Here is a 20900-nt window from a genome sequence, read left to right as displayed (position 1 = left end):
GATAGTAAGGCACTGTGTGGTCCTTTATCTGTGTCCTGGCTTGGTGCATCAGAGGCACCTCTGTGTACTACTGTGTAACCAGACATAGGGTAGCTATAATGGTAGAACCCTCTCCTAGGAGAGTTGAATACCACGATGATGAGAGCGTGGAGCTTTGCTGGTCTATTTCTGGTGGTGGAAAAGCCCATTGACATTAGTGGTTGGTACCATGTGGCAATTGACAATCCAGGGAATGTTCTGATGATATGTATTATTTGAAGTATGCTACTTATAATATTTATATGTGACTCCTGAACTTTCTTCAGAGAGAATACTAATAACAAGAGCTAAATTGACCTAACTCAGGTCACATCTCCTGAAGGATAAAGGTGTACAGGGATGGAAGACTCTTCCTTCCTGGTCCTTCCAGTGAACACTCCTTGCCAAGGCCCTGCCACTCAGGGCTTCCTGAGGTGTGGCTAGGCTCCTGTCCTACTGCCATAGTGGGTAGGGGGTGTCCATTGCTCTTTTATTTTTCTAGAAACAATTTTCTTTCAGACAGATTATGAAGAGGCAGAAGGAATCTTCTCATCTTCTTACTGAATAGAGTGTATAAGCATCCCCTGTCATATAGAACAATGATCAATCACTTTTTGTATATGGTCTGGTGAAATAGTCTTAATTTTTAATTTTTTTTTGTAGTTCACACAAAGATAAATTGTTACATTGCAAAATTACCGTGCAAATGTGATTCCTTATTTTGTTTTAAGGACTTTGTTGCCTTTGTTAAACACGTTGAAGAGTTTGTGTAACCTGTTTCTGTAACTTGAGATTTATCTTTCTTATTGTTAATACAAAGCTGCAAATTTGAAGACTGAGAACCTGTAGAAGGATGATTGCACTTAATGTGAGAACATTCGAATCCTTCTTTGTGTCTATGAATGTGATCAGCCTTTGCTATCGATTTCTTCTGTCATGCACTGCCAAAGCTTCTATTTAAGTATTGTGAAAACTCTTTGTTTTTTTCAGGTCGAATGAGTGATTTGAGTGTAATTGGTCATCCAATAGATTCAGAATCTAAAGAAGATGAACCTTGTAGTGAAGAAACAGATCCAGTGCACGAACTAATTGCTGAAATTTTACCTGATTTACCTGAAATATTTGAAATAGAAATATACCACAGTGAAAATGAAGGGGAAAATGAAGACTGTGAAAATGCTACTGATGTAACCACCACACCTTCTGTGCAGTACATTAATGGGAAGCACCTAGTCACCACTGTGCCCAAGGACCCCGAAGCTGCAGAAGCTAGGCGTGGCCAGTTTGAAAGTGTTGCACCTTCTCAAAATTTCTCAGAGAGCTCTGAAAGTGATACCCAACAATTTGAAGTAGCAGAGACAGAATTGTCTACTGTTGTGCAACCTAATGAATCTAAAGAAACCACTGAATTTCTGGAAATTACATGGAAACCTGACACTTACCCTGAAACACCAGAACAATTTTCAAGTGGTGAGCCTGATATGTTCCCCACAGCCGCATCCCATGAAGGAAAAACCACAGAAGGGGCAGAGTTAATTACAGAGAGAGGTCCTAAACTTGAAAATCTGATGCATGAGCATCCTGAACCTGTATCTCCCTTTTCTGAAGAGTCTTCAGGAGAGTCTGCCATTGACCAAGTATCTCAGAAAATGATCTTTTCAAGGGCCACACAGGTAACTTTAGGTGAAGAGGTGGAAAAAAGTACTTCTGTCACATATACTCTCAGGATGGATCCAAGTTCTGCGGCAATAAATGTTTCAGAGAATGAATCAGTTACCCTAGCAGAAAATCCACGGCCTGATGGCCTTTTCTCTACAATGGAAAGCTGGATAGAAATAACTCCTAGACAAATTGTGGAGCTCTCAGGAAGTTCTGCAATTCCAATCCTGGAAAGCTCTGGGGAAGTGGAAGATTTTAAAGATAACATGTTGAACATGGTAACTGATTTATCAAAAAATACCACAGATACACTCTTTACTTTAGACACTGGCAAGATAATGATCACAGAAAATCTTTTTGATGGTCCTGCGACCACCATTGACTCAGTTTCTGAAGAACCTTCCATAGAAGTCATGCCTACAAAATTCATAAGTGAAACAGAAAATTCCAAGTGGGTTTTCAGTACATCCCTTGAGGGAAAGGAAAGGAAGGAGGAGGAGGAGGGAACAACAGGTACAACGTCTACCTTTGAGGTAGAGTCACTGACACAGAGAGCAGATCAATTAATTTTACACCCTGAATTAGGAAGTTCAAATGAACCTACATCTACTGATACAGCTACCAGGAAAAGTTTGATATCCTCGCCAACGCTCACACAATTTTCAGATGAAATGACAAGTTCTACGCTTGTCTTTACAGAGACAAATGTTTTAGTCAATTCGGGGGCACAGCCCTTTGAACACAGCAGTACTAGCCAACCAGGGGACCCAGAAAGGCTGACCACTCTTTCAGGTGGCCCTGTCTCTCTCTCTATTGAGCAGGGCTCTGGAGAAGCTGCTGCTGACCCAGAAACCACGACTGTTTCTTCATTTTCTTTAAATTTAGAACCAGAAATTCAAACTGAAAAGGAAGCTGGCACTTCGTCTCCCCATGTGGAAACAACATTCTCCTCTGAGCCTACAGGACCATTTTTGAGTACTGTAATTGACAGAAGAGTCACTGAAATTATAAGCCAAACATCCAAGGAAAAATTAATTTCAGAGGTACCAGGAGAACCAAATTATGGGGCAGAAATAAGGGTCATTCCTACAGGTTTTCCTTTGGAAGAAGATTTCAGTGGTGACTTAATGGAATACTCAACAGTATCTCATCCCATAACAAAAGAAGAAACAGTGATGATGGAAGGTTCTGCGGATGAAGCATTTAGGAATACCCAGATTTTATTACCTACCAAACCTACTTCAGATCACAGCAATCACATGCCTAACTCAGAAGCACCCAATAGCACCATGGTCAGCATGTCAGTTTTCCCCTGGGAAGAGTTTACAGCTTCTGCTGAGGGTTCAGGTGAGCAACAGGTCACAGTCAGCAGCTCTGTTGACCTAGTGCTTCCCACAGTTGTGGAAAACATTTTGGATACAGAGTCTCCATTTATTAACCCAGGATTCAGAGAAACGGATGCTATTGATGAAGTGGATAAAAGATCCACAATTCTGCCAACAGCAGAAGCTGAAAGTACTGCAGATCCAACAGGAAAGGGGGAAGTAAAGGTCAATGGCACAGCTTCAATGGACTTTCTGCAAACGATGGAGCCAGCCAGATTATGGTCCAGGCAAAACACCAATCCTGTGAGTCAAGGGATTGAGAGTGAAGCAGAATCAGAGGAAAAGAGTCAAGAACACAAATCTTTAGAATCCTCCCAAAGCTCTCTTGGACCAGAACAAACAACTTTTGATTCACAAACACTTACCGAAATTGAACTCCAGACTACAGATTATCCTGCAAAGAAAACTTACAGTACTGATAAGCAAATTGGCGTTTCCTTGGTTCACATGTCTACTCCAGATCCAGATGTAAAAAGCCTAGAGTCATATACCTCTCTCCCTGAGCCTACTGCAGAGTCACATTTCTTCTTAACTACTGCCTTAGTGACTGAATCTATACCGGCTGAAAATGCAGTCACAAACTTATCAACTAAAGATGAAGAAAGTATAAAGCTCTTTCCCAAAGGTATGAGACCAACAATTCAAGAGTTGGATACTGATCTCTTATCCTCTGGTCTGGGATCAGGAGAAGAAGTTTTGCCTACTCTGCCTACAGTGTCAGTAAAATTTTCTGAAATGGAACAAATTATTAGCACAGTATATCCTCACACTTCTCAAGTGGCAAGTTTAGAAACAAGTATCTTCAGCGATGGAACTAAAGACGATGAGAGAGTGGAAAATGTGGTGAGTGAAGTTGGACCCCTCATTTCCAAAACAGATGATGTCTCCAAAAGTAGTGAAGGGGCACCCAATACAAGCTTAACAGAAGTCTCAGGCAACACTGGAACAGCAGGACCCACCACGGCACCTAGCTCTGTCTCCACAGACATTGAACATCCTCAAAGTCAGACCCTCAAATGGGAAGAAGAAATCCAGACTAGTAGACCACAAACTGTAACACAGCAACTCTCCAGTGAGTATTCTTCAACGGCAGAAAATAAAGAAATAGCAAATGCTCCCACTGGTTTTCTGACAAGAACCCCTGGTCTTGAAATGGCCCAAGAATTTGTTACACCAGCACCAAAGCTGTCTGAGTTGTTTGATGAAAATTCTGGAGAAGGATCTGGGGAAGTGGATCTCTCTAATTCAATCCACGCTGCTGGAACTACTGAGGCAACTGGGCAAAGAAGCACCACATATGTTTTTGATAGCTTTCTGGAGAAGCATTCTGAAGTGCCAAGTGCTGAAGCTGTAGCTGCTGATGGATCCCCAGCGGTTTCTGTGGTGCTGCCTCTTCGTTCAGAGCAGAATGAAACCTCCCCTGAGACAAGGAGCACCCCGTCAGGCATGGTGTCCCATGAGGCACCCACAGAAAGTATCTCCGGTAGTTTCCAAGATCATTTCATAGGATTCGAGGATGCCACCTTAAAACCTACCAGAAGAAAAGCCACCGAAAATATTATCCTTGATGTAGACAAAGATGATAAGGATTTAATATTGACAATTACTGAGAGCACCATTCTTGAAATTCTTCCTGAACTGACATCAGATAAAAATACTATCATAGATATCGATCACACTAAGCCTATATATGAAGATATCCTTGGAATGCAAACAGACATAGAACCAGAGGTGCCATCAGAACCACGTGGCAGTAATGAAGAAGGCATCCGGGTTCAAGAGCTGGATGTGGCGGCTGCCAACCGTTCTTTAGCTGAGGAGCCATTTGAGAGCTCTGGTGATACTTTTCTGGCTAGTAATACTCAGGCAACATATCACGAATCAATGACTCCTGATACTGGAAACCAATTCGATCACGTGGGCTTTAACTTTGCAACTGGGATCCCTATCCCTACCACAGAAACGGAATTAGATATTTTCCTTCCCACAGAAACTTCTCTGCCCATTCCTAGAAGTTCTGCCACAGTTAATCCAGAGATGGAAGAACTGAAAATTGAAGCAAAACCTCTGGATGACATATTTGAATCAAGCACTTTGTCTGATAGTCAAGCTATTGCAGACCAAAGTGAAATGATATCAACGTTGGGTCATTTGGACAAGACACAGGAGGAGTATGAAGAAAAGAAATATATGAGTCCTTCTTTTCAGCCAGAATTCTCTTCAGGGGCTGAGGAAACATTGATAGATCCCACTCCTTATGTAAGTATTGGTAATATCCTCCTTACAGCTCAGAGTTTAACAGAAGCCCCTGAGGTGTTGGAGGGGTCCAGTCCCTCTTATTACACTGATACAACATTAGCAGGCTCAGCATTGGCAAAGTTGTCTTCTCAGACATCATCCTCTCCATTCCCTGCCTACTCAGGCGGAGAAACCTATGAACACACAGAGGTTCCCCAGCCAAGTGCTCTGCCAGGTACAGCTGCTGGCCCATCTCAGAGGTCTACAGAGGATTCTCTCCAGGAAGTTCATACAGATATTGAAGCAACTGTCAAGGCATCCAATGATGAATACTTTCAGGTAACCCATCCTCCATCCTCATCCCCTGACCCAGCATTAGAACCTTTGGAGGAAGCAAGTAAATCTAATTTATTGGAAGAAAAGGAAGCTTCTCCCACACAACTAATTGCCGAGGAAGGCACTGAGACTTCCCAAGATTTCCAAAACAAAGCCAATGACCAGTTTTCTGGAGAAATAGTTGAGGTGTTGCCCAGTGTGGGGGAACCTGAGGCTGGAACTATTATTACAGCTGCCAGCGAAATTCAGTTAGAAGGTGCTGCACCATGGCCACATTCTACTTCTGCTTCTGCAACTTCCAGGGTTGAGGCAAGTGTGGTGCCTCAGCCCAGCCCACAGACTTTGGAGAGGCCCACAATTCCTTCTTCTTTGGAAATAAACCCTGAAACACATGCAGCTTTCCCCGGAAGGGAGGGTCCCACAGTAGCAGTATCAGAAAAGCAACTATCACTATCGGTGAGAACTCTTGCTTCCAATCAGGCAACAGTAAGCACTGTGGAGTTAAATACTGAGCTTGCAACACCACCATTTTCCCTTCTGGAAACTTCTAATGAAACTGCTTTGCTGATTGGCATTAATGAAGAGTCAGTGGAAGGCACAGCAGTCTTTTTACCAGGTAAGATCACAACATTGACAAATCTGCTTCCAAATCTGGAAACAGTCCCTTGGTTCTAAGATGTATATGTATATCATTTCTATTGGGATGTTAAATTAGGGGTGTTTTCTTGCACTGTTGATGTAACAGCAGGCCATGCCACAGTATTAAGCTCGTAATGAGATACAATGGAAGTAAGTATAGAGTCTTGCTGGGGCTTTACAGATATACTTTGTGCTTTTCTGTGTTTTAAAAACATAGTTGTAACATGGATAAAATGAAATAATGTTATAAAAAACTCAATGTGTATTTACTCACAACTATTGATTTTTTATAGATCCTATAGCTATATACCCTAGTTTTAAAAACAGAAAAAAAAGATGCCCTATATCTTTTTTAACTATCTCACTGATGTATACTATATGCTAATTATCAAAATCAGTCAGGCCTTTAACATTTGAGAGTAGTAACTAGCTCTAATAAATATTTCACAGTTTGCTCGATGTCAGTTATAAGTTCATACTTCAATGTAATTTTCCTGATTGAGGTAGTCTACATAATTCTTCTAATAGTGCCGAGCTATAGTGGATATGTATTTAGTGTATATTCATGTTCTGCCTGTTAAGAGATTTCTGTTTCTTAACTGAATATACCAAAAACATGAACTTAATACTACTTCCTATAGATCACTTTGTTTGATGTTACCATTATTATCTCCATTGAAAGAGTAGATCATGGAGATGGTCAGCAGCTTGCCCAAGGTTGCACAGCCACATTGTGGCAGAATAGAATTTGAATTCATCAGCCCCATTCTAAAATCCATGTTCTTTTTATTGCCCTCTGCTTATTTCCATTTTAGTACAAAAGTGAAGAATTGATGTTTAATAATATGTAAACTAGAAATCTTTGAGCATTACTTAGTAGAATTTATTTATTTTCTTCTTAATCTAGGCTGAGAATCTTGAGGAGTCAGCTTTTTCCTAGAATGTTATTATTTAAATAACAATGTCCATCAACCCCATAAGTAACCACACCAGTTAGCTGCTACCTGAACAAAGACCAAAGGCTGTACTTTACAGGCTGTGTTGGTTGAAAATAAATGTTTAATTTTAATGAATATGATATATGTCGTAACTATTGCTAGAATTATTCTTCTGATATATATCGGTATTATTTTTTGTGTCACTAATGCTTTATCTTGTGCTTTAGAAAGAGTAAAATAGAAAGTGCAATTTTTTCATAAATGTTTTGGAGTCTTTCTAAAATAAAATTGATCAAAGATGGCTGACATTGAATTTTTTTGCTGTCCCTGTATATTTAATCTGTAACCGATAATTTAATAATCTGGCCAACTTTTATTTTTTTGCAATTTATTTGAAACATCTGGTTGTTAAAATATGGTGTAGAGATAATTGACAATAACTGTATAAATATATGGAGAGTTAAGTTTGATAAATGAGTGAGAAGTGTGTATCAGTTATCTAGTCCACAAAACTTACTGAGAATTGAAGTTTGCGCCTTCATTGCAAAACAAATTAGTCACTTCAGTTTAATTCAGTGAACAGGGGCTCAGATGGAATTGCTTGGTCTTTCTGTTGAAGATTCAACTTTCAGAGGCTAATATGAACTATTTAGGAAAAAATTAAATTCCTGAAAGTCAGACTTTTCTCCTAATGCAAACTTCTTCAAGTTCACAGAAAGACCAACTTTCTCACCAACTCTTTGACTCATGGTCTCAGCATGGTGTTTCATGTTATGGTGGGAGAAGTAGGCCTCTGAATTTGTGAGCTCAATTCAGTCTTACACATAGGTTTTATTTGATTGTACACAAGTGTAAATATGTCACTGGCTGAGGCAGTGTCATCAAGGCCGTGTCCTTTCAACTGCAGAAAGCACAAATTGCTAGGAAGGCTTGTTTTTGGAACTGTAGGAAAAAGTGTCTTGGAAAAAATAGGGTAATTTTTTAAGAAGTCGACGTGCGCATCTGAATTTGCCTAATTTTAATGTGAACTCCAAATAGGAATGTATATCCATCAAGTCATTCTGGTTTTTTTGAGTCTACTTAAAACTCAGAAAGTTTGAGTTTGACTTTCTTGTGTGGGAATAACTCTTTTACAGCCAATGTTTCATCAGAAGTTGGACATCTTTTCATGTGTAATTATTTTAGGGTCTCAGGACTTTTGATTCTCTAAAATATAGTAATATTCCATATACACTCTATTTTATTTCAATTATTGTCTGAAACTTTCAACTCTCATTTGGATTTTTGAACATTTAGAGAATTAAGCAGTTCTGAAAGACTATTTTAAAAAATCAATGTAAACCTTAATTGAAAGTAGGCTTCTCCAAGCAATATTGCCACAAAAGTATAAGAATCAAATGGTGTAAAAGTTTTGCATTTAGAAAATATATTTTAGATTATTTGTCCTCATAAATTTATGTCCTTGGCCTTTCCATTGATCTCCTAGGAGGGTTGGTTTTAAATATATTTTAACAAGAAAATTGTAATACAAATTGTGGGTTTTATTTTAGGTGAGGTTTTTATATTGGGGTTTGTTTTTGTGCAGTAGAGTTTAATCCATGTGTTGCTTTTCTTCAAGTATAGTTTAAAGGAGTACATTTGGAACGTGTTTTTGGAAAAAGCATATTAATGTAGCAGAAGAGACTTCAGTGCACACTTTCGAAGAAAAACAGTTTCTGAGCATTAAGTGGTAAAAGGCAATAATAATTCAAATGATGGTAACAAGCAGTCTGCTAAAAAGAATGCATGTTCCATGTATCCAGCCATTTCACATGAACTAACCCCGTTCAAAAGAATACATGTTCCATCCACTGTGCACATATGTGTAATCATTTTTGACTAAAATCAATTACCATTATCATGCCAACTAAATCTGCAGTAGACCATATTAGTTGCCAGATAAAGTATAAAAACTCTGTTGAAAAATAATAATTGAATCCTATAAATGAATAGATACAATTTGCCACATTTTGTTATAATGCCAAGAAACACTCCAGAGTAAAGTTAATGTTAATTTTTCTATGTAGTGTTTTTAAACTGCTATGGTAAAGCTTATATTATGGTAGCAATAAGTGGCATTTTATGCTATAATATGTTGAAACCTTAGATATGAGCCTAATTGTTTTTTTTTCTTATTTTCCTGAACATGGCAGGAACTGACCGGTGCAAAACAAACCCATGCCTTAATGGAGGTACCTGCTATCCTACCGAAACCGCTTATGTATGCACCTGTGTGCCAGGATACAGTGGAGACCAGTGTGAACTTGGTAAGGCCTCTTCTTGGCCCAGGCACTGTAGTTCTCTTCCAGAAGCTATATAGTGGGAGAATTTGTATTGTTGAATCCATCAGAGATTTTAGGGAGACCCATGTGTAGATGAACTCTATATGAAATGAAATTAAAATCTCAGAGTAATTAATTGGGATATGGGAATGGGGACAGGGGTTGACTGAATTCTGTTGCTACAATTAAGACTAAGTAACTCCTACTGAGGTCGGTTATTCTTTTTTTTGTGATTTTTTAAAATGGACTTTATAAATGTAAAGATGCATATATATTGACATTTTCATCTAACCTTTATTTTTGCATTTAAATACATAACCAATTTAATAAAAAATGTTTTTAGAAAGCTCTACTTATAATTTAGGTTTTGGGATAACTTCCTTAATTCTTAATTAAATTTTTAATGCGATTGCAAAATGCTATGGGAATACAGTCATTACTTTCATTGGGGTAATCACAGAGGCCTATGTAGTAAGGTTGCATTTGCTAGAGATCTTTGAAGGTGGGGAGGATTTGATAGATGGTTCAGGGAGAGATGGACCATACAGACCACAAAGTACAGAGCCATTTGAGTGGCTGCAAGTATTCAGGTATGCCAATTAAGGGTGGGGGAGGGGGCGGGTATGTTGTGAGAGAATAACAAGGGGGGGGGGGTCTAGAAGATCCTGATCTCTGAGAATGTCCTGAATTCAAAGACCAAATAGTTTTGATTCATATTCTAGTTGAGTGGCTTTGAAACACTGTCAGGCATCAAATCACCCAGAGGGCTTGGTAAAACACAAATTGCTTTCCCTATCTCACAGCATCTGATTCAGGAGGTCTGAAGTAGGACCTGAACATGCATTTCTAATACTCTCAGGCAATGCTGATGCTGCTGATCCAGGGACCATACTTTGAGAATTGCTGCCTTGGGTGACTGGGCTCCATGGAAAGTGTGAGAACAAAAGAATAAAATTATCTGGACTATGTACAAAAAGGACGAGAGTCTGTAGAATGAAGCATCTATCTAGGAGGAAAGGGTCCAGAGGCAGCTAGGTATTTTGCATATTTCACATGTGAAGTAATCAGAGCATAAGCTAGGATTGGAGGTGGGAAGTTTAGGGGGGCTTTTAAAATCAATTTTAGGGTTTAAGGGATTCACCTAATAGCAATGAAGACAATAACCCTATCTTTGAAATTTTCTTAGGTTAACCAATTCAAAAAATATAAAGTTGTTCAGTTAAGTTTGAATTTCAGATTAAAAAGGTATTTTGTTTTGTTTTTTGTTTTTTAGTCAAGTTTGCCCTTAAATCTGCAGGGGACATACTTTTGCTAAAACATTATGTTTTTATGTAACTTGAAATTCAAATGTAATTGGCTATCCTTTATCTATCTGGCAATCTCACACTAAACAGATTTATTTCACCCTTTTTGAAAGTATTTTTGTGGGCTTTCAAATTTTATTTCAGATTTTGATGAATGTCACTCTAATCCCTGTCGGAATGGAGCCACATGTGTTGATGGTTTCAATACATTTAGATGCCTCTGTCTTCCAAGCTACGTTGGTGCACTTTGTGAACAAGGTAAGAGCTATAACAGCATTTGTAAGATGAATGTTAATTGATGTTTTTCAAAATTTTGGCTTGACTGTATGTTTTTTCCCATGGAGCAAATTCACAGGTTACCCAAGTGTGTTAGGTTTCCTCAAGTGTGAATAGCTCAGCCATAGTGCTGACTTCATTATGATTGATTTGTTGATAGAATGGAGTTGCAGACAGACTCACCAAGCTGAATTCAAGGACATCTAGTCACAAAAGGAGTATCATTATGTATATTCTTCCTAGGGACAAACTAGACATTGACCTTAATGTGGCTTGTGTACCAAGGAGTGCTGGATTCAGTGTTGTCTTAATTTTTCTCCTAAGCACTTGAGACTCATGAACTTATTTTTCATAGTCAATCATATCTGGAGAACGTATTGATAAAGTTGTTAGAATGCATTGGCCTTAACTTGGCACATTCTATGTAAAAGATGTGAGTCTGCTCACCAGGAAATTTTCCTACTAAAGAAGCATCTGCTTTTTTTTTCTGAATGAAATAAAGGGCTAAAATCTCATGATCCCTGTAATTTCCATTTTAAGGCCAACCTAAGAGTATATTTTAGGTGGTTAATGGTAACATTTCTTAGCCCATCAATCAGAAACAGATTGCACGCTCAGCACACTCAGCTTTGGAATGTCGGTTTCCTCTTCTTAAAGTCATACAGTGGTTTGGCTTTGATAAAAGTGTGCAGTGCCAAACTTCCATTCCAACAGACAAAATGAAAAAGTATTAGACACTTAGACACATTGGTCTGGCCACACATTCTGCTTTGCAGAGTTAATTCAGAGTCACTATAATTAAAGCAAAGCTAAAATGCTGCATGTACTGAATTACTGTTACAAGGGGCTGGGCAATGGCTAAGTTTAGTGGGGGGTTTCTTTTCTTATTGCATATGGTGAGTATGTTTCATAATTTTAAACATGAAATTAGACTAAGCTAGATTCTCTTTAAAGTAAAAAAAAAAGCACAAAAGGGTGAGACACTTGGAGTGGTCAAATGTGTTAAAATGATCCTGGCTTCCCCTAATTTCAAGTACAGGAAAAATTTACAAATGGATTTGTTCAAAAAGTGTTTATTTAGTATCTACTCTTTTCCATACACTGGCCTGGCCACTGGAGATGGAGCTCTGAAAAACAATAGCAGGTTTTTTTAAAAAAAAGGTCCCTGACTTTGGTGACTAACTTTCAGCAGAGAAAGAAAAAAGCTACTACTTGTTTTATAATTTTGTAGTTTACTAATTGCTTCCAGGTACATTATTTCATTTGACTGACCCAACATTTCTATGCATTAAGTGTGTTAGAAACTGAAGATCAGAGAGAAGAGTTGTACCCAAGATTACATAGCTAATTTATAGAATGGGCAAAACAAACCCAGGTTAACTTTAAAGCCTGAGTTTTTCTCAGTACTTCTAAAGCAGTTCTAAGAGATAAATATCTTATTTGTGTAGCTGATGGATTGAGTGGCAATAGATTCTTAGAAGGGATTTGGGGGCCAGTTTCCTCCCCCACTTTTTTTTATAAAGAAATTGAAAAAAAAAGTTTTAAGTTGTTTCTTCATTTCTGGGACCACCTAACTCTCAGGCATATTCTATTTTATCTTCAATCAAGTTTAACTTTTATTCACTCTACTTGCTGAGAAACATCTACCCCCGTCTGCTTACCCAGTGCAGCTGTGCTCCTGTGATTTATTGCCAGGACACTGAAGGACTTGTTGCTCTTCTTTTCAGGTTGCCTAAGAACAAATGTTTTCTTCATTAACAGCAGCATTGTTGTCTAAACAGTTTTCCATCCAAAGTTCCACGATGACTGTGTCATTATTTCTTCAGCTGACCTTTTCTCTGTGTTAGTAACTTAAGTCTCAGTAACTCTGAAGTAGGGGACATATTTTGGTGGAATCATAACAGACAGAAAATCGAGAAGTGCTCTGGGACTGTTAGAGAAACAGCTCTGCATGCATAGATTGCCCCAGTCCAGCCATGATGCTGTTTACCAGGATGGAGGGTCAGAGTGTTCCTAACTCCTTAACAGCCCTTTATCACAGGTGTTGAAAACATTATCTGTACAGCATAAAAAATATTTTTAGGGGAGAAGATTAAGAGTAATGATTTCAGCTTCTGTGGTCAGGAACAGGAGTTTCACAACTGTAAATCTGGAATTGTAACCTATATGTGAGAGTGGTTTTAAAGCATAAGATGTCTTTTCTTCAAGCCAAATGATTTTTTTTTAAAAAAATATATCATTCCAAAATGTTGCCTTTTAGTAAATGAAATGTGATTCACATTACTCAGGTAAAGGTGGAAAAACAGGTAGACTAATCCTGATATTTTCTGTCAGAATAGAATTCTGGAAGATGCCTCTTGATATACAGTCCTTCATTACATATTTGTTGAATTCATGAATGATAAAAATTAAGTTGGTCTGTGTGGGTACTAGGCTTTTAAAAAATATAAAAAGCCATTCTGTTAAATTATATTGTGTGTGTATGTATACACACACACACACATACACACACACATTCATTAGAAAGCTATGGTTTAGACAGTAGAGATAAATTCTCTCACCTTGATTTTGACAGAAACTCATCTCCGTATTTTTTAGAATTGGTTTCTCATAAGAATATACCTTGGGAAGGGCATTTGTCTTAGTTTTTATGGTGCTATAACAGATAATACTGGGTACTTTATAAAGAAAAGATGTTACAACAAATCCCATTATTATGTACAACTATAATGCACCAGTAAAAATGTGGGAAAAAAAGGAAGAAACACCTGTGTATTTAGTTTCCAGTTTGGGGAGCTGAATGTCCAAGATAGAGTGACCCCATCTGTTTAGTTTCTAGTGAGAGCTTCTTGCTACATCACAACTGATGGAGAAGCAGAAAGGCAACTGGCCTCAGGTAGAAGGGAGAGATAACATGGTGAGACAGGAAGAAAGAGATGTTGGAGGGGCAAGGCTTATTCCTTTCATAACAACATACTCTAGTGAAAACTAATCTGCTCCTACTGGACTCAACTCATTCTATGAGATAGTGTGAATCCACCAGGAGGGTGCAGCCCCCAGGACCTAATTACCTTCCTCCAGGCCTCATCTCCTAAATGTTCTACCACCTCTTCATGCTGCCTCACTGGAGACCAAACTTTCAGCACATGAACCTAGAGAAACAAACCATAGCAGCATTGTGTAACAATGACGTGGTCATGCATCTAAATTTTAGGGTCATTTTTTTTTTTTTTTGTAAAAGAGAAAAAATGCTTAATGACAATCTATTTTAATAGTAAAAGACAAAAAGAAAAAAAGAAAACTGAAATCACTCAGGTTAACAGAAGAAAGAGTGCAGAGATTTCTTTTTCTCATGTATTGTTCGAGAAGTGATGACCCTCTAGAATTTTAAACTGTATCTTAAAATAAGTGAAAGCTTCCCAGGTTCAGGAAAGCTAAGCTATTACAATATCACAGTAATGACTTTGGTAGTGAGAATATCCTAAAATGTTTTTCAGCACTCCTCCTCTATAAAAGAACCCTGCCCCTGTGTGAAGATCTGCTTCCTCCCCTCCCCACCTCACATCTGAATTCTTCCAAATGAATTTCCCCAAAATAAAACTACAATCCAAGTGACCAAAATTTGCTTTATTGTGTGGTGCTGAGTACTGTTTTTACACCAAACCATCTGACTGTGACCTTAGGTCTTTCCCGTGAGATTTGGTGATCTCAAAACAACACTTTAATAAACTCAAAACTTCCAGTACACATTATTCAAAACAATTAGTCAGCAAGTTGTAACTAAACAACGGGCCTGATAGACTAAACTAACATGAATGCTGCCCTCCAAGATAAGCCGCATCTGTTGCATGAACATGGTCTGAATCAATGAAGCCAGGAAAGAAATTAAAACTCTTAGAGAGGATACTTCCCCATGACCATGGGAAGAGGAGTAAATTCAGTGAGAATTGGAAGATAGCTTGAGTTTTTATTTGGCCCAATTCCACCATATGAAACATCATTCATTTAATCTAGTAGGCTTCTGTTTCCTTCATGGATTATTGGAATTAGGGAAGAAGGTATGCTTATAAAATAACCCAGGAGATTTTGTTAGCTTTTACATGTAACTGCTTCAGTATATTTGTGAGATATATTTTGTAAAAGTCAAAATTGTTTCTGTTGATATTTATTTAGTATGAAGAGTATGTGCACAGTTCTACTAGCATGAGTGCACAGTTCTACTAGCAAACCTACTCTTTTGAGAATATACATCAAAATTGGCAAAATAGAGAGGAAAGCCGAAGCTTCCTCATGGTGTAAACTTCAGATATGTTTGAAAAATATTTTCATCACACCATATTATCAGTTGCAGCAGGCTATTTATTTGAAAAAGAGAGAACACACATGTGTGCACACATATATGACATGGTGGGAAGGGAGTACTAAGTACTAAGTTAAAGAACTCAGGTATTTCGTTTCTAATAAAAGTCTGATGCATTTGCTCTGGGAGTCCCCTGGTTTCCCGCTCTTTGGTGGAAGAGCGCACACATTCAGGCTTCATCCCCAAAGCTGCCTAAACAAGATTGATTTTTCTTTTTGCAAATTCCATATGACAAGAGCCCTTTGGCCCCCAAGATACCTCTTTGGGTAGTGGGAAAGACTATTCCCAGAGCCTTGGAAGTTGTTATTCAAATAGAGCGTGCATAATCTTGTTACCCAAAATGCTTATCACTTGAATGATTCTCTTAGGAAAGTCCTGTGGGTAAGGAATTGTCTCCACTGCTTCCGAGTAAGTCAGCAGACACTTGCAGCCTAGGAGGTTTTGGCTGGCTGCTCTTCCAGTTTTCTCCTCTGTTGAAACTGGCTCTAATCAAGGAAGTTGCAGTTAGATACTGCCTTTTTAGTCCAAAGATGTAAAACCACCCACTTTGCTAGGATCCGTTGGGCTTACTTTATAATGATTTCTTTGTCATCATGACCAACTTCTACGAATCAGTTACTTCAGGGACATTGCATAGATATTGGCTTGGGTATCCTATCAACACTCTTACTGGGCAGCCAAGTTTGCATGACGTAGGTGAGTTTAATAAGCTCCTGCCTTGTTTCTCTTCAGACACTGAGACGTGTGACTACGGCTGGCATAAATTCCAAGGGCAGTGCTACAAGTACTTCGCCCACCGACGCACATGGGATGCGGCTGAAAGGGAGTGCCGTCTGCAGGGTGCCCATCTCACCAGCATCCTGTCTCATGAGGAACAAATGTTTGTGAATCGTATGTACCAGATAAACATGAGTTTTCTGAAATTTCACTCTTCTCACCATTTTCTTAGTTTTCTCCATATCCATCTGAAAAGATGTACCTTCTTCAGTCTCGATTCAGTTTATTAAATTCCTCTGCTGTGAACTGCCTAATCTCACTTATATGACTCTTCCAGTTTGGGAAATATTCAGCTATCCTATGAGGAAGCCATTACTCAGCCTGCCAGAAGTTAATGGGTGAAACAGGCTGTAGGTAGAATCACAAGCAATTATTATACGATAAGTTTTTGATTTATAGAAATGGCTGTTTCTTGCAATTCAGTATACTTCTCACCTTAGTTATTTTTATAGTCTCTATTTTGAACATTTGTATGTATTGCCTAAAGTTAAAGTTGCTTTCAATTGTTTTTGTCTTATTAGTTAAGATTGAATTATGAATAACAGCCTAATCCTACCCTTTGTGCATTTGGTTCTCATCCAAGTTTCTAATTATTTTAGACCATAGAAAGTGAGCTACATATTAAGAACATGAATAGGTGGAGACTGAAAGCTCATGAAACCTAATACCAGAGCTGTTTAATAGCTTCTTAAACTATAGCAGAAGAGGGCAACTAGATTTTATGTAGCAAATATATAGAACTATTTTTTTTCTCATGAAGCACTGTTCAGTGCCCTATTGAACATGTTCCCATGATGTCTGCAATCTTTTTGAAGTTTGATTATTAATTTGTAATCTGGATAGAGGTCCATTTAACTTCATTAAATTAGTGACTCATCTCATGGTAAAAGAAAATATTTTGAGGATAATTTTTGAGAAATATCTTAACTGTTAAAAATGCTTTGAGAAGAAACATGTGGCTTCCAAAGTGAGGGTAGAATGAATAATATCTGCTATGTTTTATTGGGCCACTGAATTTTTGCCAATTACCTAAATTAACAAAAATAAGTGGAAAATTTCAATCATGAGTAAGAATGGAAAAAGTATTTAATTATAGTAAATGGCTAGGGAAGTTATTGTCTGTGTCTGATATTTTAATGTCTCACAGTGTTTTCAAATTAGCTTTTTGGGTTTTTTTCTATGCACAACTAAATAAAATTATAGCAAGAAGATGCATGATTCAGTATGAAAATAATTTTCTTTGCTATATTTTTATCCATTTATGGGAAAGGTAGTGAGAATGTGTTGTTTCCCATGCCTTAGGTGTGGGCCATGATTATCAGTGGATAGGCCTCAACGATAAGATGTTTGAACATGACTTCCGTTGGACTGATGGCAGCGCACTGGTAAGATGCTAATGAGAAGAACACAATTCTAGAAGCTTGGTGCTGTGTGCTGGTTGCATGTGACAGAGGATGCATTAGATTGGAGACAAGTTCAGTGACTGACTCAAGGTCACTCAGAGACTGGGGAGAGTGACAAAAATGTTTCAAACTAATTGATCCAACATCCATCAGCATTGTCTCTGATGACTATGGCTCTCTTTCAAAGAGGATTATAACAAATTTTCATTGAAGGGAAAACTAGATAATCACCATGAGTTTGTGTTTCAGATGGCTATCTTTTTTAGCTTCAGAATAAAGACCAATTAAAATGCCGTTTACTCTTACATAATTGCAAAGGAAATTTGCTCTAAAACATGGCTCATTTTTATCCAAGTAAATAGATTCCTTTAAGAAAATTGTTGATTTATGATATTGTGAATCCCCTTCCATTCAAAAACTGCTAACTTTATATTGATTTTTTTTCTACTGCTTAAAGAAAAAAGTGGCTTGGAAATGCTGGCCACAACTTTGAGTAAACTGCAGTAGGTTTTTAAATCAGAGACATAAAGCTGTGTTGAATCACTCCTGGTCAATATGGGCCTAATTCTCTAGAAACAGTTTGGGTGTGATTGGTACCTGCTGGTACTCAGTGCTCGCTGTTCACTAGAGTCACCAGGGGAGAATAATTAAAAAGTAGCATCTAGGCCTCAGACAAGATTTAGTTTAGCAACACTTCCAGTAGCTCTATTTTCTACATGTTCCATGTTGACTTAAAATTCAGATAATGGGATCTACTAGCTTAGATGTAAATGTAAATCGAATTCTATATTCGATAAAAGAGTAAAAATTTAAAATAACTAAGTTCTCTTTGTGTATGAATTGCTTAGGTACTTAAATTTTATTCATACCTTCCACTCTTCTGGATTTTGTGAGTTTGGCAATTCTACTACAAATGCCAGAGTAACATCTGTGTTTGGAAGTTTTACTCTGTTCAGGGAGCTTCTCTGTACTCTTATGTACTGTTTGTATCTAGATGTGCACTGAGCTCAATTCTGTCACCTGTTTTGCAGGTAAAGGAAGGAAACTTCAGTCAGGTTGAGCTATATGCCCTGAGTCACAAGGCTATTAAATGGTGAGGCTGGTGTGTGCACTCAGGCCTGTCTCCAAAGCCACAGTCTCCTCTCGCTGGTAGTTTTGAGTCACCTAACATAAAGCCTGGCTTACTCTCTCTGCCATCACTCTGAATGTTAAATCAATACTACTTCTCCCTCAAGTTTATAAGTAGTTTTTTGGTTTAAAAAAATAGGGAAACTGGCTTGTCTATAAAAGTGTTCCCTGAAAGTTATGGGAGCCACCATTGCAGGGTCCATGTCTCCATTTCCCTCTAATTGTCCTAGCTAGAAGGTGTACCTGTATTAGTTGCATCTCTATGTTTTAATTTTCTGTACTTAAGGGGTATAATAATGGTCACTTAGATTAATAGTGGTTGGTATTACATGAGTCCTGATATATTAATTTTTTATTGAAGACAGATCATTTAAATTTTATAATTTAATTTTATAAGTGAACATACAATGGGAAGCACTTTTTCTATACCTTAAAGATAATTAAAATTATTTTTGGAATTTTGTTAATATATATTATTTAGCACTGTCATTGAGCAAGTTTTCCTTCATTGAATATTTGTAGAATAAACTGGATTTGGTGGATAGATAGCCCAGTGGAAAGTGCAGCTCCTTGTGAATTTCCATTTCTATTACAGAAACTGGAATGTCCAAGGCTCAAGTGGCCAGTTCTGCTTGGTACTTACTTGTGTCTTGCAGATCTGGCTGGGTTCCTGTATGTTGCAGCTTGAGCCTAGAATAACTGCATTTGGTCATTTAGAGTGTTTGAAAAGTCCATCCTTTACTACACACTGACCTGACTGAGCCAAGTCCTGGTTGTTTAATATCTACATTAGTTATTTAGAATGATTATATGTTTTCATTCTTAGCATAGATTGTATTCCTAGATGTTTACTCTGGTCTCCCCATTAGCAGTTCATCTCTTCAAAGAAGTGGTTCTCTTCCCTGCCTTTTATTTCAGATGGTGTCTAGGATAAGGACTCATCCCGTAGCACAGTGAACTTAATGAGATGGAATATTGGCTACTATCTACAGCTATGTGGGTCTGTAGAATAACTAAGGGATGTTATCTTTCCTGCCAGGTCCGTACTAGTGAGTGTGACTCAATATGTTATTATTCCACATGCCACTGCAATGTTACTCAACTATTTTTTTTTCACCTGCGCCCATTAGGTTTCAATGCACACAAATACTGTGAAAAAATAAATTACCATTTCCATGGCCTAGATTGGCTCTGAATTTGGTAAATTAGTAAGCATCGCACCTTGTAGAAAGAGAAATATTGATCTTCCTTGGGAATTTTCAAAGGAAGATAGCATAGATGATGCTCTCATAGATAACCATACAATATAATGTAGAACCTTGCTCTTAATTAATTCATCCCTTTAACTGAGAACCAAGGATTAAGTGCATGCTAAGAAAAGCCTTAATTTGAAGAAGGCAGCAAACATCATAAACAAGCAAAGTTTATTCAAGAAATGACACAAGTACTTCCAGAAAAAAACTCAGACCTTTGGTTTCTTCTTAATTCATTCTGTGTAAAATAAAAGTGTGCTAAGGAGTGTCCCTTAACTTTGAACATTTGGGAACAGAAAAGACCATCTGCCTAGCAGCCTCTCTCCCTCCCATTTGACTGATCTTGGGCCCACTTTCCTGCTTTTTGAATCCACCCTTTCCTCTGTCCCCCCTCCTTTCCGAGACAGCCTAGGTGTCTCTTAAACCCGTTTGTATTTCTTTCCACAATCACCATCCCCTTAACAGGTTCCATATGTGTGCTGGCCTTTGAGTAAAATAGTTCTCCTTTGTTTCGCTGTTTACTCCAAGTTTCTTGCTTTTGAAAATATCCCTAATAGCTCATCAGGTCTTCTCTGGGGTGAGCAGTATCTGCTTACACTTTGAAATGGTGTTAACTAGACTGAATGCAACATCTATGGGCTTTGTTTATGTTTTAGAAAGATTCTTCTCCTCCTCTGTACCCTCTCTCTCTCTCCATTTTTTTTGTTTGAAAGATTTATTAGACCTTATCCTTGTTGGGAGTTAAAACAGTGCTAAGACAAAAAGAGACTTTGGTATTTACCTTTTACTATCTTTTGGTGTTCCGTTATATGATTCAGGGAAAACAAACAAGTTTATATTAGATATTGGTTTCAATGATTTCTTT

At 38.0% G+C, this 20900-nt stretch overlaps 1 protein-coding gene across 3 annotated transcripts in view; it reads left to right on the top strand.

Moving 5' to 3' along the window:
* The window catches only part of VCAN (versican), a 105343-nt gene that overhangs the window by 64641 nt on the left and 19802 nt on the right, over positions 1-20900 (top strand). For 2 of the 3 annotated variants that reach the window (XM_081274858.1, XM_081274857.1), the window contains 5 exons: positions 1009-6252; positions 9406-9519; positions 10983-11096; positions 16207-16365; positions 17554-17636. In XM_081274858.1, the coding sequence (XP_081130984.1) occupies positions 1009-6252; positions 9406-9519; positions 10983-11096; positions 16207-16365; positions 17554-17636 (5714 nt within the window). The remainder of the gene's footprint in view (positions 1-1008; positions 6253-9405; positions 9520-10982; positions 11097-16206; positions 16366-17553; positions 17637-20900) is intronic. The other variant, XM_081274859.1, reaches the window with a different exon arrangement.

This window comes from Spermophilus citellus (assembly GCF_964194105.1).
Source record: "Spermophilus citellus genome assembly, chromosome: 1".
In the NCBI taxonomy this organism is placed as follows: Eukaryota; Metazoa; Chordata; class Mammalia; order Rodentia; family Sciuridae; genus Spermophilus; species Spermophilus citellus.
Note: the sequence above shows the minus strand (reverse complement) of the source record. Positions and strands in the feature narration are given on the sequence as shown.